The 12,226-nt window shown below is 41.7% G+C and overlaps 1 protein-coding gene across 2 annotated transcripts in view; it reads right to left on the bottom strand.

The window, feature by feature from the left end:
* The window catches only part of COL22A1 (collagen type XXII alpha 1 chain), a 199,967-nt gene that overhangs the window by 155,572 nt on the left and 32,169 nt on the right, over positions 1-12,226 (bottom strand). For both annotated transcript variants that reach the window (XM_067467272.1, XM_060775911.2), the window contains exons 2-3: positions 10,720-10,884; positions 7,016-7,582 (exon numbers count right to left, since the gene is read on the bottom strand). In XM_067467272.1, coding sequence (XP_067323373.1) covers positions 7,016-7,582; positions 10,720-10,810 — 658 coding nt within the window. In that variant the 5' untranslated portion in view covers positions 10,811-10,884. The remainder of the gene's footprint in view (positions 1-7,015; positions 7,583-10,719; positions 10,885-12,226) is intronic.

Here is a 12,226-nt window from a genome sequence, read left to right as displayed (position 1 = left end):
TTGTTTTCAATGAAACTTATTCCCAGATAAATATCTATAGAATTATAGTCTGAGTCTTCTAGGGCTTGATCAAGACATTTAACTGCTTGCAATCAAACAGCAAATGCTCTGCATGTTGTCTACATAAAACAACTGGCTGACCATCTGTGAACAGAATGCTGGACTAGGTAAATATTTAGTATGATCTAGTGTCAATGGGTTTTACCAATACGACACCAAAAGTTTTACAATGCAACAGTACAGAGGTTTTATTTTTATTTCAAAGTAATTTAGTGTTGAAAATAATTATTTTCCTTTCTCATTTATGATTCCCATAAATGATTCCATTGCTTTCCAGCATTTGCATTGTCAGCCTGAGGGCAATGCTTGCCCCAATTTCACTTATTTATAAATTACTCTGTGAAACGTTTCAGGAGCAGAGCAAGGTGCAAATATTGAGAATTAGACCATTAACACCTGGAGGCAAACACACAACAAGAATCATTTCTGAAAGTAGCCCACTTTAAAGATCAGTTGGGAAGTAATAAACACAACTTTTCCCAATACCCCGTGTTTTCTACAACAACTGAAGAATGGTAGTATATACCAGTACTTTAGATGCACCAGATTCTGTCTGATCTTGGAAGCTAAGCAAAATCATCCCAGGTTAACATAGGATAGAAAACTGCTAACTAATACAATGGTCTGTAGACTATATTTTATTGTCCTTCTACACTACCCGCTAACTCGTGATGGGTTTATGTGAGGCATCCAAACAATGACTTGATCCTGGATGAGAGGGCGGATCTGGCATGCATTACCGAGACCTGGTTGGACGAGGTGGGAGGTGTAAACCTTTCCCAGCTGTGTCCCCCAGGTTTCGGAGTGCATCAACAGGCCAGACAAGGGGGGCGGGGAGGAGGGGTCGCAGTGGTCTTCCGGCAATCCATCGCCGTGACCGGATGCGTCGTCCCACAAGCGTCTGGGTTTGAATGTGTCCACTTGAAGGTGGGGAGCCGTGACAGTGTGGGGTTCCTGCTGGTGTATCGCCCACCCCGAGATCCAGCAGCTTCCCTGGCTGAGTTAGCGGAGGTGGTCTCTAATTCGGCCCTGGTCTCCCAGCGCCTGGTGGTGCTGGGAGACTTTAACATCCACGCCGAGACCACTTTATCTGGCGCAGCTCAGGACTTTATGGCCACCATGACGGCCATAGGACTGTCACAGATAATATCTGGCCCCACACATCATGCTGGGCACACTCTTGACCTTGTCTTTGTGGCGGACGACGAATTGATCAGAGTGGAAGATCAAAACATCCTTCCAGTGTCATGGTCTGACCATCATCTGATCACATTCAGACTTACTGCGACCCTAAACCTCCGCAGGGGTGGAGGACAAATTAAGATGGTCCGCCCTAGGAGGCTGATGGATCCGGACGGATTCCTGAGGAATCTTAGGGTTCTTCCTGCCTTGGAGCCTGGCGATTCTATCGACACCTTGGTAACTCTCTACAACGGGGAGATGGCCAGGGCGTTAGATACGATCGCACCCGAACGCCCCATCTCGTTGCGTCGTGACAGGCCATCTCCTTGGTTCACCGAGGAGCTGGCTGTCATGAAGCATACGAGAAGGGGGCTAGAGCGCAAATGGAGGAAATCTCGGAACGTGTCTGACCGAACACGGGCTAGAGCCTCTCTTAAGGCATATTCCGTGGCTATACGGGCGGCCAGGAAGTCATTCACGACCGCCCGTATAGCATCTGCAGCAAATAGATCATCGGAGCTGTTTCGGGTCGTGGGTGAACTCCTCCACCCACCAGCGGTGGAGGAGCTCCCCGACGACCCCGCAGCTCGGTGTCGCGATTTCGCACACCATTTTGCAGATAAAGTCGCCCAGATACGCTTCGAGCTTGACTCCAATTCCATCGCAGTGCCAGAAGAGGTGACGGAGGCACCTGCTTGTCCATCCTTATGGGATTCTTTTAGGCTTGTCCTTCCTGAAACCGTGGAGGAGACCCTTGGGGCTGTGAGAGCGACCACCTCATCCCTGGACCCTTGCCCATCTTGGCTCATTAAATCAGCCAGAGGGGGGTTGCTTGACTGGTTTGTATTGATTATCAATACATCGTTGGAGCAAGGAATTTTTCCATCTAACCTGAAGCAGGCCGTGGTTCGCCCACTTATCAAAAAAGCTTCCCTTGACTCCTCGGTATTGAATAACTACAGGCCGATCTCCAACCTCCCCTTTTTGGGTAAGGTGCTGGAGAGGGTGGTCGCCTCTCAGCTTCAGGGTTTCCTAGACGATACCAACTACCTAGATCAGTCACAGTCTGGTTTCAGGCCTGGCCATGGCACCGAGACAGCCTTGGTCGCCTTGGTGGATGACCTCCGCAGAGAACTGGACAGAGGGAGTGTGACTCTGCTGGTTCTCCTGGACATCTCAGCGGCTTTCGATACCATCGATCATGGTATCCTTCTGAGTCGTCTCTCCGGGATGGGCCTTGGGGGCACGGTTTTGTCGTGGCTCCAGTCCTTCCTGGAGGGACGAACTCAGATGGTGAAGCTGGGAGATGCCTGCTCTGACCCCTGGCCTTTGACCTGTGGGGTCCCGCAAGGCTCTATTCTATCTCCCATGCTTTTTAACATCTACATGAAACCGCTGGGAGAGGTCATCCGGGGTTTTGGAGTTGGGTGCCATCTCTACGCGGATGACACACAACTCTACTACTCCTTTCCACCTAATTCCAAGGAGGCTTCTCAGGTGCTAGGTGAGTGCCTGGCCGCTGTGTCGATCTGGATGAGGAAGAACAAGCTGAAGATCAATCCCGACAAGACAGAGGTCCTCCTGGTCGATCGCAAGCCGAATCGGGGTATAGGGTGGCTACCTGTGTTGGACGGGGTTACACTCCCCCTGAAGCCACAGGTCCGCAGTTTGGGCGTCCTCTTGGATTCCTCGCTTACACTTGAAGCTCAGGTGTCGGCGGTATCCGGGAGGGCCTTTGCGCAACTGAGACTTGTGCGCCAACTGCGACCATACCTCGTGAAGGCTGATCTGGCCGGGGTGGTCCACGCCTTGGTCACCTCTAGAATGGATTACTGCAATGCGCTCTACGTGGGGCTGCCCTTGAAGACGGCCCGGAAACTTCAATTGGTCCAGCGGGCAGCAGCCAGGATGCTAACTGGGGCTCACTATCAAGAGAGGTCTACCCCTCTGTTTAAGGAGCTCCACTGGCTGCCTTTTATTTTCCGGGCCCAATTCAAGGTGCAGGTGCTTACCTACAAAGCCCTAAACGGTTCGGGACCACCCTACCTGCGTGACCGCATCTCCACCTACGAACCCACACGCTCGTTACGGTCATCCGGAGACGCCCTGCTTGTGATCCCACCCACGTCGCAAGCGCGCTTGGTGGGGACCCGTGACAGGGCCTTTTCCGTGGCGGCCCCCAGACTTTGGAACGCCCTCCCAAAAGATCTCAGACAGGCCCCCACTCTAGCCGTCTTCAGAAGGAAGTTAAAAACTTGGCTGTTCCATTGTGCCTTCCCAGACTAGGAATCTCCATCCCAAATCCTAGAAGCACCTTAGTAAAACCAATGTTGCTGCACACCACACTTTAATCCTACGTTCCTCCTGCCATTTCAGCACTTTTAACCCCTGTACCCCACCGCGCCGGCCGAACCAGTTTTTAATAGTGTCTTGATGTACTGTCATTGTGGTTTATTTTGCTTAATTCGTTTTGATTTGCTTTGTTTACTGTTATGTTATGTTTTCTTTGTATTGTGTTTGAGGCTTCGGCCTGTGTAAGCCGCATCGAGTCCTTCGGGAGATGCTAGCGGGGTACAAATAAAGTTAATAATAATAATAATAATAATAATAATAATAATAATAATAATAAATCCAGATTAATCTGGAGAAAACTGGAATATCCCAGTTTTCTCCAGATTAATTTGACACCTCAACAGATGTAAACCTTACAGTTTTTTCTGGGCCTGGGCAATAGTAAGTCACCTCCGAGTAAACCTTGCATTAAAAAAATATGAAATCCATGGGATCATCATAAACTGGCAGACAACGTGAAAGTGCATTTGCACACAACATGTAATAAATCAGCTGCTGTTAAATCTATAACTGCAGTGATTAATGGAAAAATTGGGAAATTTAATTTGAAAAACATATATAATAAAATTTGATTATGTACCTTCCTGCTATTAACACAAAAAGCCATCACTCAATCAGTATGGTTAAGTATGCCTTGGAATGTTGACAGAGCCCACGGGTAAAAAATACTTTGAAATGACATATTGAATGCATGTGTCAACTCTTGTGTGATGTTTATCACCATGACACCTGTCATGAGCTACAACGCTATAGTTTCCATTGCTCATTCTGAATGTACAACCTTCTGCAGTACAGATGTGTTGTAGCAAGGAATTTGAATAGCACATGAACAAGTGAGGCAGTGGTATGTAAGAATGGAAAAGGAGTGAAGTTGGACAACTTTGTGAGCAAAGGAAAATATTTCGGTTCTCCAAGCTCAAGCTCAAGAAAACAGAAGAACCAAATCATTACATTAAAGGGGAAAGATGTTAAGACCAAAATGTACCTTCGCTCATATGCAGATAAGCCAACAACCATCTTCTTTTCCTTATGGTTACATTGCAGAAAAAGATTGTTATTGCTCACCTTGATTATACATGCACATCTTCATTTATTCCATTTCTGTATACAAGAATGAAGACTTTCAAGAACTGTCTTTCTCGTATGTGAAATTAATTATAGTTCTCGGCCTTTTTGGTTATTTCTCATGTTTCCAGACTTTTTATGAAAATTTCATTTGGATAAGAATATTTGGGAATGGGAGAGGTTATTTTATTTATTTATTTATCGTGTCATCTGCAACCAGAACATGGGAGAGGTTATGTAAAAATGTTTCATAAACTTATGTTTTTGTCAAGTTGAAAAATGTGTGATTATTGCTTAGTTTCTTAATTATGATTAAGTGAGAGAAACACTATGAGCCCCAAAAAATTATTTCCATGCCAGATTTGCCTGATTGGCTGCCAACTGGCAAATGGATTTTGAAAACTCAGCATAAGAGGATGCAAGTGTAAATTAGTAATTCGGACACTGCATAGAGCTTCATGTCTCCTGACCATTAAAGAGCTGCAAATGCAGTTTTTCTAAGATGTATGCACACGTATTAAACGTATGCTTAGTAAACTTGACTGAAAACAGTAAGATTAATTTTCCACTGCACTTTCTCCACAATCCTATCCTTGATGAAACATAAACTTGATTTATTTCTGCCCAGTTTTGGGAGAAAGTTGAGCTTCCCCAGTCCAAGAACTCTTTAGTGACTCTTAGATATAATAAAACTGCTATCCACCTTCCTTAGTGTGGAGGAAAGACCCCATACCACAAATTGCAAGAGAATACATGTGGAACTCTAGGACACTAGCCTATCCTATTCAATTATCCCTCATGTATTATTTCAGGGTGAGAGGTACTGTGTGTATCCTTTTTTTAAAAGGATACACACAGTATCCTTTTTTTAAAATCCCATTTTTAAAGTCCCATTTTTTAAAATCCCATAATATGATGTCTGTATGATAAATCCTCTCTCATAAAGACACCCCATGCTCAAGAAGACAGTGATATGTCATTTACCTAACTCAATTTCTCAAATTGCACCTTACTGAAAGAAAAGTAAACATAGTCAAATCTTCTATCCAGAATTCTAAGACAAGAAACCTATATTTTAAAATGGACATGTTTGTGTCTCCCTTTTTGTATACACCTGTTACATGCCACCACATTCTTAGACATTCTTAGTTTCTTTCAAGTCTATGAGATCAAGAATTCAGCAAAAGATAACTTGATTTGGGGTACTTTAAATGATTTAACCAAATCTGGCTTCGGGGTGAGGGATCAGTTATATCTCTGAATTAGTACTTACTATTCTTAAGACATTTTCTTTTACCACAAGACTTCAACGGGTGTTGTATCTGATCAATTTCTATTCATTGCAAGCACCTCTCCCCTGGTTCTTCTGCAATCCCAACATATGCCACAGCCTTCTGTCTCAGTTTTCTTTGCTGCTCCATAGGGGAGGGGGGATGTTTCCATGATAAATTTATAATGCAGCTACACAACAGTTGTGTTCTTTTGATTTCTACCTACATTTTCTTTCTGTCTTTGTTTCATATCAAATTGTGTGATTTTGGGCACCACTCTTCACATGAAAATTTGGACATTTTGACAGAACAGTTCTCCCATAGCCAAGAGGACATTTTTGCACATTTTTCACATACTTTTATGTTGTGCACATTGGTGTATGGAAATTTTGAATTGATTTTTATGAATTGTTTGACTGTAGAATAGATTACTTGGAGTTTGATATACTCTCTATGTACACTTAGATCACAAGGAGTAGGACTAGATGATCTTTGTAGTCTAGTCCAACGCCATTGTTCAATAACGAAAGCCGGAAAGATATACTCATTTTTTTCAAACAGTTTTAGTGATGAATAGAATTTTAAAAATAAAAAAAGTTAATATTTTCCCATCCACTCTTTTTGGAAATCTGAAACTTTTCTTTAAGATTGTTACATTACATTGTATGATACAGTTGTCCTGCTTCAAAAACCATTATAAATTGATCAATGCTGTTAGATATAACTTTCTACGATATGGAAACAACAATAATCAAGTGAGGAAAGGCACTTATATGGTGATATTACAATTCTGTCATCTAGTCACATGTGAGGTTCAAAAAGTATTTAGACTTATATTTGACATAATGCCCTTCAGTTCATGATCACAGACACATAGATCTACTAGTGTGGTGGCTAATTTAAATTCAAGCTAGTAGTATTGCACAATAGACATTATATATATTAAAACTCTGAGACAGAAAAATAAATATATTCAAAGATTCTGCAATAAAATTGCTAACATTTGATTCAATACGTGCAAGTGATTTCCCCAGTGCCAAATAGTTTTACATATTTCACATTACTTATAAGATGTTTTTACTTACTTTCACAAAGTCTCCTTCTCAGCTTTCCACGGATCTTATCAATTGCATTGTAATCAGAAACATGGAAGACGTGGGCAGATTTAGGCTCAGAAGCAATTTCATCCAGCTCTTCTTTAAGTGCCTCACCAACACCCACAGCAAAGATCCTTATTCCCGCTTTATGTGCTGCAGTGGCTGGATCCAAAACATGATCTTGACTTCGGCCATCAGTTAGAAGAATAGCTACTTTTTTGATGGCACTGTCAGTTGGTCTCCCACCAGCCTCTGCTGAAAAACTATAGGTGTTGATGTACCTCAGGGCATCTCCAGTATTTGTATTGCCCCCATAATATTTGATGTTCTTTGCTGCTTCTTTGATCTGCTCTCCAGTTTGGTATCTTCCAAGGTCAAACTCAGTAGTTGGTCTATCACTGTAGCGGACAACACCAACCTGTGTTTTGTCTGGTCCAATCTCAAAAGTATCCACTAAATTGGCCACCCACTGTCGAACCTTCTCAAAGTCCTCCTTGCCCACACTGGAGGAGGTATCCAAGATGAAGACAAGGTCATAGTGAACATTCTTACAACCTGAAAGGGAAAAATGAGAAGCAGGTGAGATATGGTAAAGCAAGGCAGTCATCAACACTACAAGCTTCAGATACATTTCCATTCAGCACCCCTCTTTTGAGGGAACTTCTTGCTAGCTGCCATCTCTCTTATGCACCAGACCTTGAAGAGCCATAGTAAGCCTTCCTCTATAGTTCAAAAAAGTAGATTCAAACACAGCTTTTGCTTTATTCTACATAACTTCTCTGTATGTGTGTGTTGCAGCTACTTTGTCTTGGTTCAACCCTTTCGCCTACTCTGTCTGCATCTCTATGAGGCAACTGTTTTCCTTTGAAATCTTAACAGACTTCTCTCTGTTCCCCACTTTCCAGTTCCCTTTGATAGGACATGCTGTAAAAACTCTTGGCAGATCAAAAGTTGCCTGCTTTCAATCTGTCTTTACTGACTCTTAATCTCAAGGAATTGGCATTCTATGTTTTCTCGTTAAAAGGCCATCCTATCTTTTATTTATTGTTTGCCTGGAGAAATGTTTTCCTTTTCAATCCTGAAAATTTTTACAAGATTTTTCTTTTAAAAGAAAACAAATCCAGAGTGTTGACAACAGAGTGATTCATTGGATTGGAGAACAAATTCCTTAAATTGAAGATAATTCAATTGCCATGAAACTCTTTCACTGATTTTCCTCCTTCATAAAGAGAAGGGGAGGGGGAGCGGAAGCCAAGGATTAAACCCTGTGGCAACATTTTGTGAGAGCAATTCATCACCCTGTCCCTACATTTCGGATCACATAGTTCAAAACCTTTGTATTTCAGTGATTCCACATATAGCATGAATATTAACAGACCAATGGTTTCAAACTATCTGGTCAGATGTTTATCATGTATCACCCTGTTGGGCCCAGCAATGTTGATACATTTTCTTTCAAGACATATTGATCACAGCCAACATCCTTCCAATGGGATGGAGTTATAGTTAACATTCTTTTCATCCCACAACTCTTCCTTGCAAGGCCCATGAACTTATAGAGCAGTGTTTCTCCATCTTTGGGTCCCCAGATCTTTTGGACTTCAACTCCCAGAAATCCTAATAGTTGGTAAACTGGCTGAGATTTCTGGGAGTTGTAGACCAAAACACCTGGAGACCTCAGGTTGAGAATCATTGCTATAGAGCAGTGGTTCTCAACCTGGAGTCCCCAGATGTTTTTGGCCTACAACTCCCAGAAATCCCAGCCAGTTTACCAGCTATTAGGATTTCTGGGAGTTGAAGGCCAAAAACATCTGGGGACCTCAGGTTGAGAACCACTGCTATAGAGGGACTTTTTTTTAAAAAAAAAGGTGATTCTATTAGGTCATACCAGTTGTCTGTATGAATTGAAAACATGACATAGACCAGGCCCCACAATCTACTGTATTGCATTAGGATTCCATAGCAGTTATTTAAGCGTGCACATGTGTGCCCCTTTTCTGTCATATTAACCTTCATAAGACACATGCCATAGTTACTTTGTTAGATCAAACCCTGATTTTAGTATCTGAGGGCTATCATTTATAATAAATCTAACACCATTTTACTCTAAGCTTTCAAAAAGTAATATCAAGTGTACTTTTTTGGGTGTATTTCATCCCCTGAATTAGAATTCTGATTGAAAAGTATTAGAGAAAGGTCAGCATCATTCATTTCATTTCATGTAATTTGCCTGTGTATACTCACATATTTGCATAATTTCCACTCTATTCAGAATCATTAAAGTGTTTAAATAGATTAATTATGCTTAGAAAAATGAGAAGTAATGTTTTAGTAGGAAGATCAAAGTTGATTTGTTGCTGGAAGAAGAATGAAACTGAGAACTCACAATTAAACTGGAGGGTGGGAAGAATGTTGCATTAAAACAACATTTATGCAAAATAATTCACTGGGTGAGCATCGGGGTTGCAAGGGTGGCATTATCCAGGGATATTTCAGGGCCAAAACCAAAGATTTAAGGATGACTCTCTGAAATAACACAGGAGGTAGACTCTGGGAATATCATGAAACATACCACATTAGGAATCAGTTGACCAGAGTATGCCATTCAAATAGAAAACACAGTTCCAATAAATGAGGGAAATACAAACCTATCCAACCATAACTTTCAAAGTAGCATTCTCATCTAGACATTTTTACCCTTACCTGAGGATTATTAAAGAAGGGCCAAGCCCTAAGAACTGTCAACCAAAGAAAACATATGGCCGAAGCTCAAGTCTCCAATACAACAGTGCTTCTGCTGCTTTGTTACATTGCTTATTTACCTAACAAGACTATAAGGCAAATTTTGGTACTGGTGATACGGTATGTGTGTGGTGAGTGCAGCAGCATGAATTAAGAAGGGGAGGATGGTACTAATAGATCAATAGGGAGTAACAATGGCACAAAATAACCAATCAGGTGACAGGTCTACTGTTAAGAGTGACATTTCACATGCATCTGTGATTGGAGGGAAAACTGAATAATAAGCAGCCTGTGTATGTGCTAAACTGCAAAAACAATTCAAAAATAGTGCATGATAGCGCATCAAGGAGGTTCACTCTAAGAAAGAAACAGATTGAAGACTTGTGTAACTACTGTTGTAGATTTTCTGTTGTATTTTCATGTTGCTTTTTGTTAGAACATTTTTTTCTGGCTTTTAAATTATCCCAGGGAAATACAAAAATATGGAAAATGTATATTCCATGTCTGCTTGGGAGTTATTGGAGAATAATAATAATAATAATAATAATAATAATAATAATAATAGCCAAGATGTACTGGAATTCTCCAAGGTCTCTACTGGACCAACAGAAACTTTTTAGGCCACTTCCACACAGCTGAATAAAATCCCACATTATCTTCTTGGAACTGGAATATATGGCAGTGTGGGCTCAGATAACCCAGTTCAAGGCAGATACTATGGGATTTTCTGCCTTGATATTCTGGGTTATATGACTGTGTGGAAGGATCCTAAGTCTCAACACTTTTTCACGGCATTGCAGAGATTTCCAAGGTCATGAATGTACAGCATTTGGAACACTCTGCAGTACTACATAAAACTTGCTATTTTGAACCCTGGTATTTTGAATCCAGCTGTATATTTCAAATTATACCCTTGTTACAGTTCTCTTGCAAACAATGCTTCCACTTACCTGCCCTTTGGGCCTGAGTTTTCTCTCCACTACAGAGAAGTAGCAACAATATCAAGACAGAAGGTATCTGGTGTCTTCGAGCCAGGAACATGACTCCTTTCTTCTCCAACACTGTTTTCTCTTTTCTCCCACTTCCACAATGGGAGTTATTCTATAAATCCATGTCTAGGGAGAAGACCAAAAACAAAGTAAAACCGAAATGAACAGAATGCAAAACACAGGGTCACCTATCTATGAAGTGGGAGAAGGATTTGAGAAGAAGAGAGGAAATAGTTTCCCAACTGTACATTCCTTCTTGTAGATAATTCATCCCCCCGTTTTCCTGGAGGGCTTGCTGACTGTACACAGACAAAGCAACACAGAGTTCACCAGTGTTTGAAAGAGCAGATTAAAAGGTCTTTGTTGCAGGCTCAGTCCCAGTTGTCAGAAGGAGGAAGATTACTGCATTATTTAGGTTGAAATGTGTCCATCTTTGACAGTATGTTCAGGGCAGCAGACCGGAAATTATCCCCAGGGCAGGCCTCTTTTGCTTCCATGTTAGACTTGTGCCTCTCAGGAAAGCTTGGTTATGATAGTTCCCTCTGACCTGAATTGACTGAACATTGTGCAAAAGCTATTCCCACAACATTTGCCCCAGCTGTGCTCAATAGGCTTGACGCTCATTGTGTCATCTTGGGTAAAAGCTTGTGTTTTCCACAAACCAAAACTACCCAATCCCATTTCTTGTGTGAAGACAGGGAGTGAACTGGAAAAAATGCAACAGACAGAAAGAATATAAAACCACAAGGAAGGCCCTTCAAACAACAGCACAACATACGGCACGGATAGCCTTGGGATATGTCTTCCAACCAGGTAGGCTCATAACTATTTGGAATTTCACAAGGCTTGTAGAAATATCCTGAAGTTGCTTGGAGGGAAGAGGAAAATATTCTTTTGGCTTCTGGAGGTTGTGGAAGGAAGGATGACCCAATCCTCATTATATGTACAATTCAAAGCTTGGAAAAGTTACTTTGTTGGATGTGAGTCTCAGAATGCCCCAAACAGTATGACAATTGGAACCATCGCTTGGAAACCCAGTTTATACATCTAAAACTGGTTAAAAGAAAATATGACCATGCATATGAAATTTAAAGTTGTTTGGTCCACATTAACCAAATGCTATAATTTCTCCTGATTGATCCTTTGTGGCCTCACTTTCCCAGCTGCCTTCAAAATATCCCCATTTGCTTCCCTTGCATTTATCCTTTCTCTTTGGCTTACTTCCAGTGGTACAACCTGATTTCAAAATGCAAAAGTAGTCAATCTGGTTTGCAAGTCACTCAATAAACCCAGGCCCCATCTACACTGCCATGTAATCCAGTTTCTGAATCTAGATTATCTGCCTTGTACTGGATTATATGGCAGTGTAGGCTCTTATAATCCAGTTCAAAGTGGAAAATCTAGATTCAGAAACTGGATCTGGGTTCACTGAGGTTGAGGGGAGAGAAGGAAGCCAAAATTTGCCCTT

This window comes from Anolis sagrei, chromosome 4, assembly GCF_037176765.1.
Source record: "Anolis sagrei isolate rAnoSag1 chromosome 4, rAnoSag1.mat, whole genome shotgun sequence".
Lineage (NCBI taxonomy): Eukaryota > Metazoa > Chordata > Lepidosauria > Squamata > Dactyloidae > Anolis > Anolis sagrei.
The sequence above is the reverse complement of the archived record's forward strand: the minus strand, read 5'-3'. Positions and strand labels throughout refer to the sequence as shown.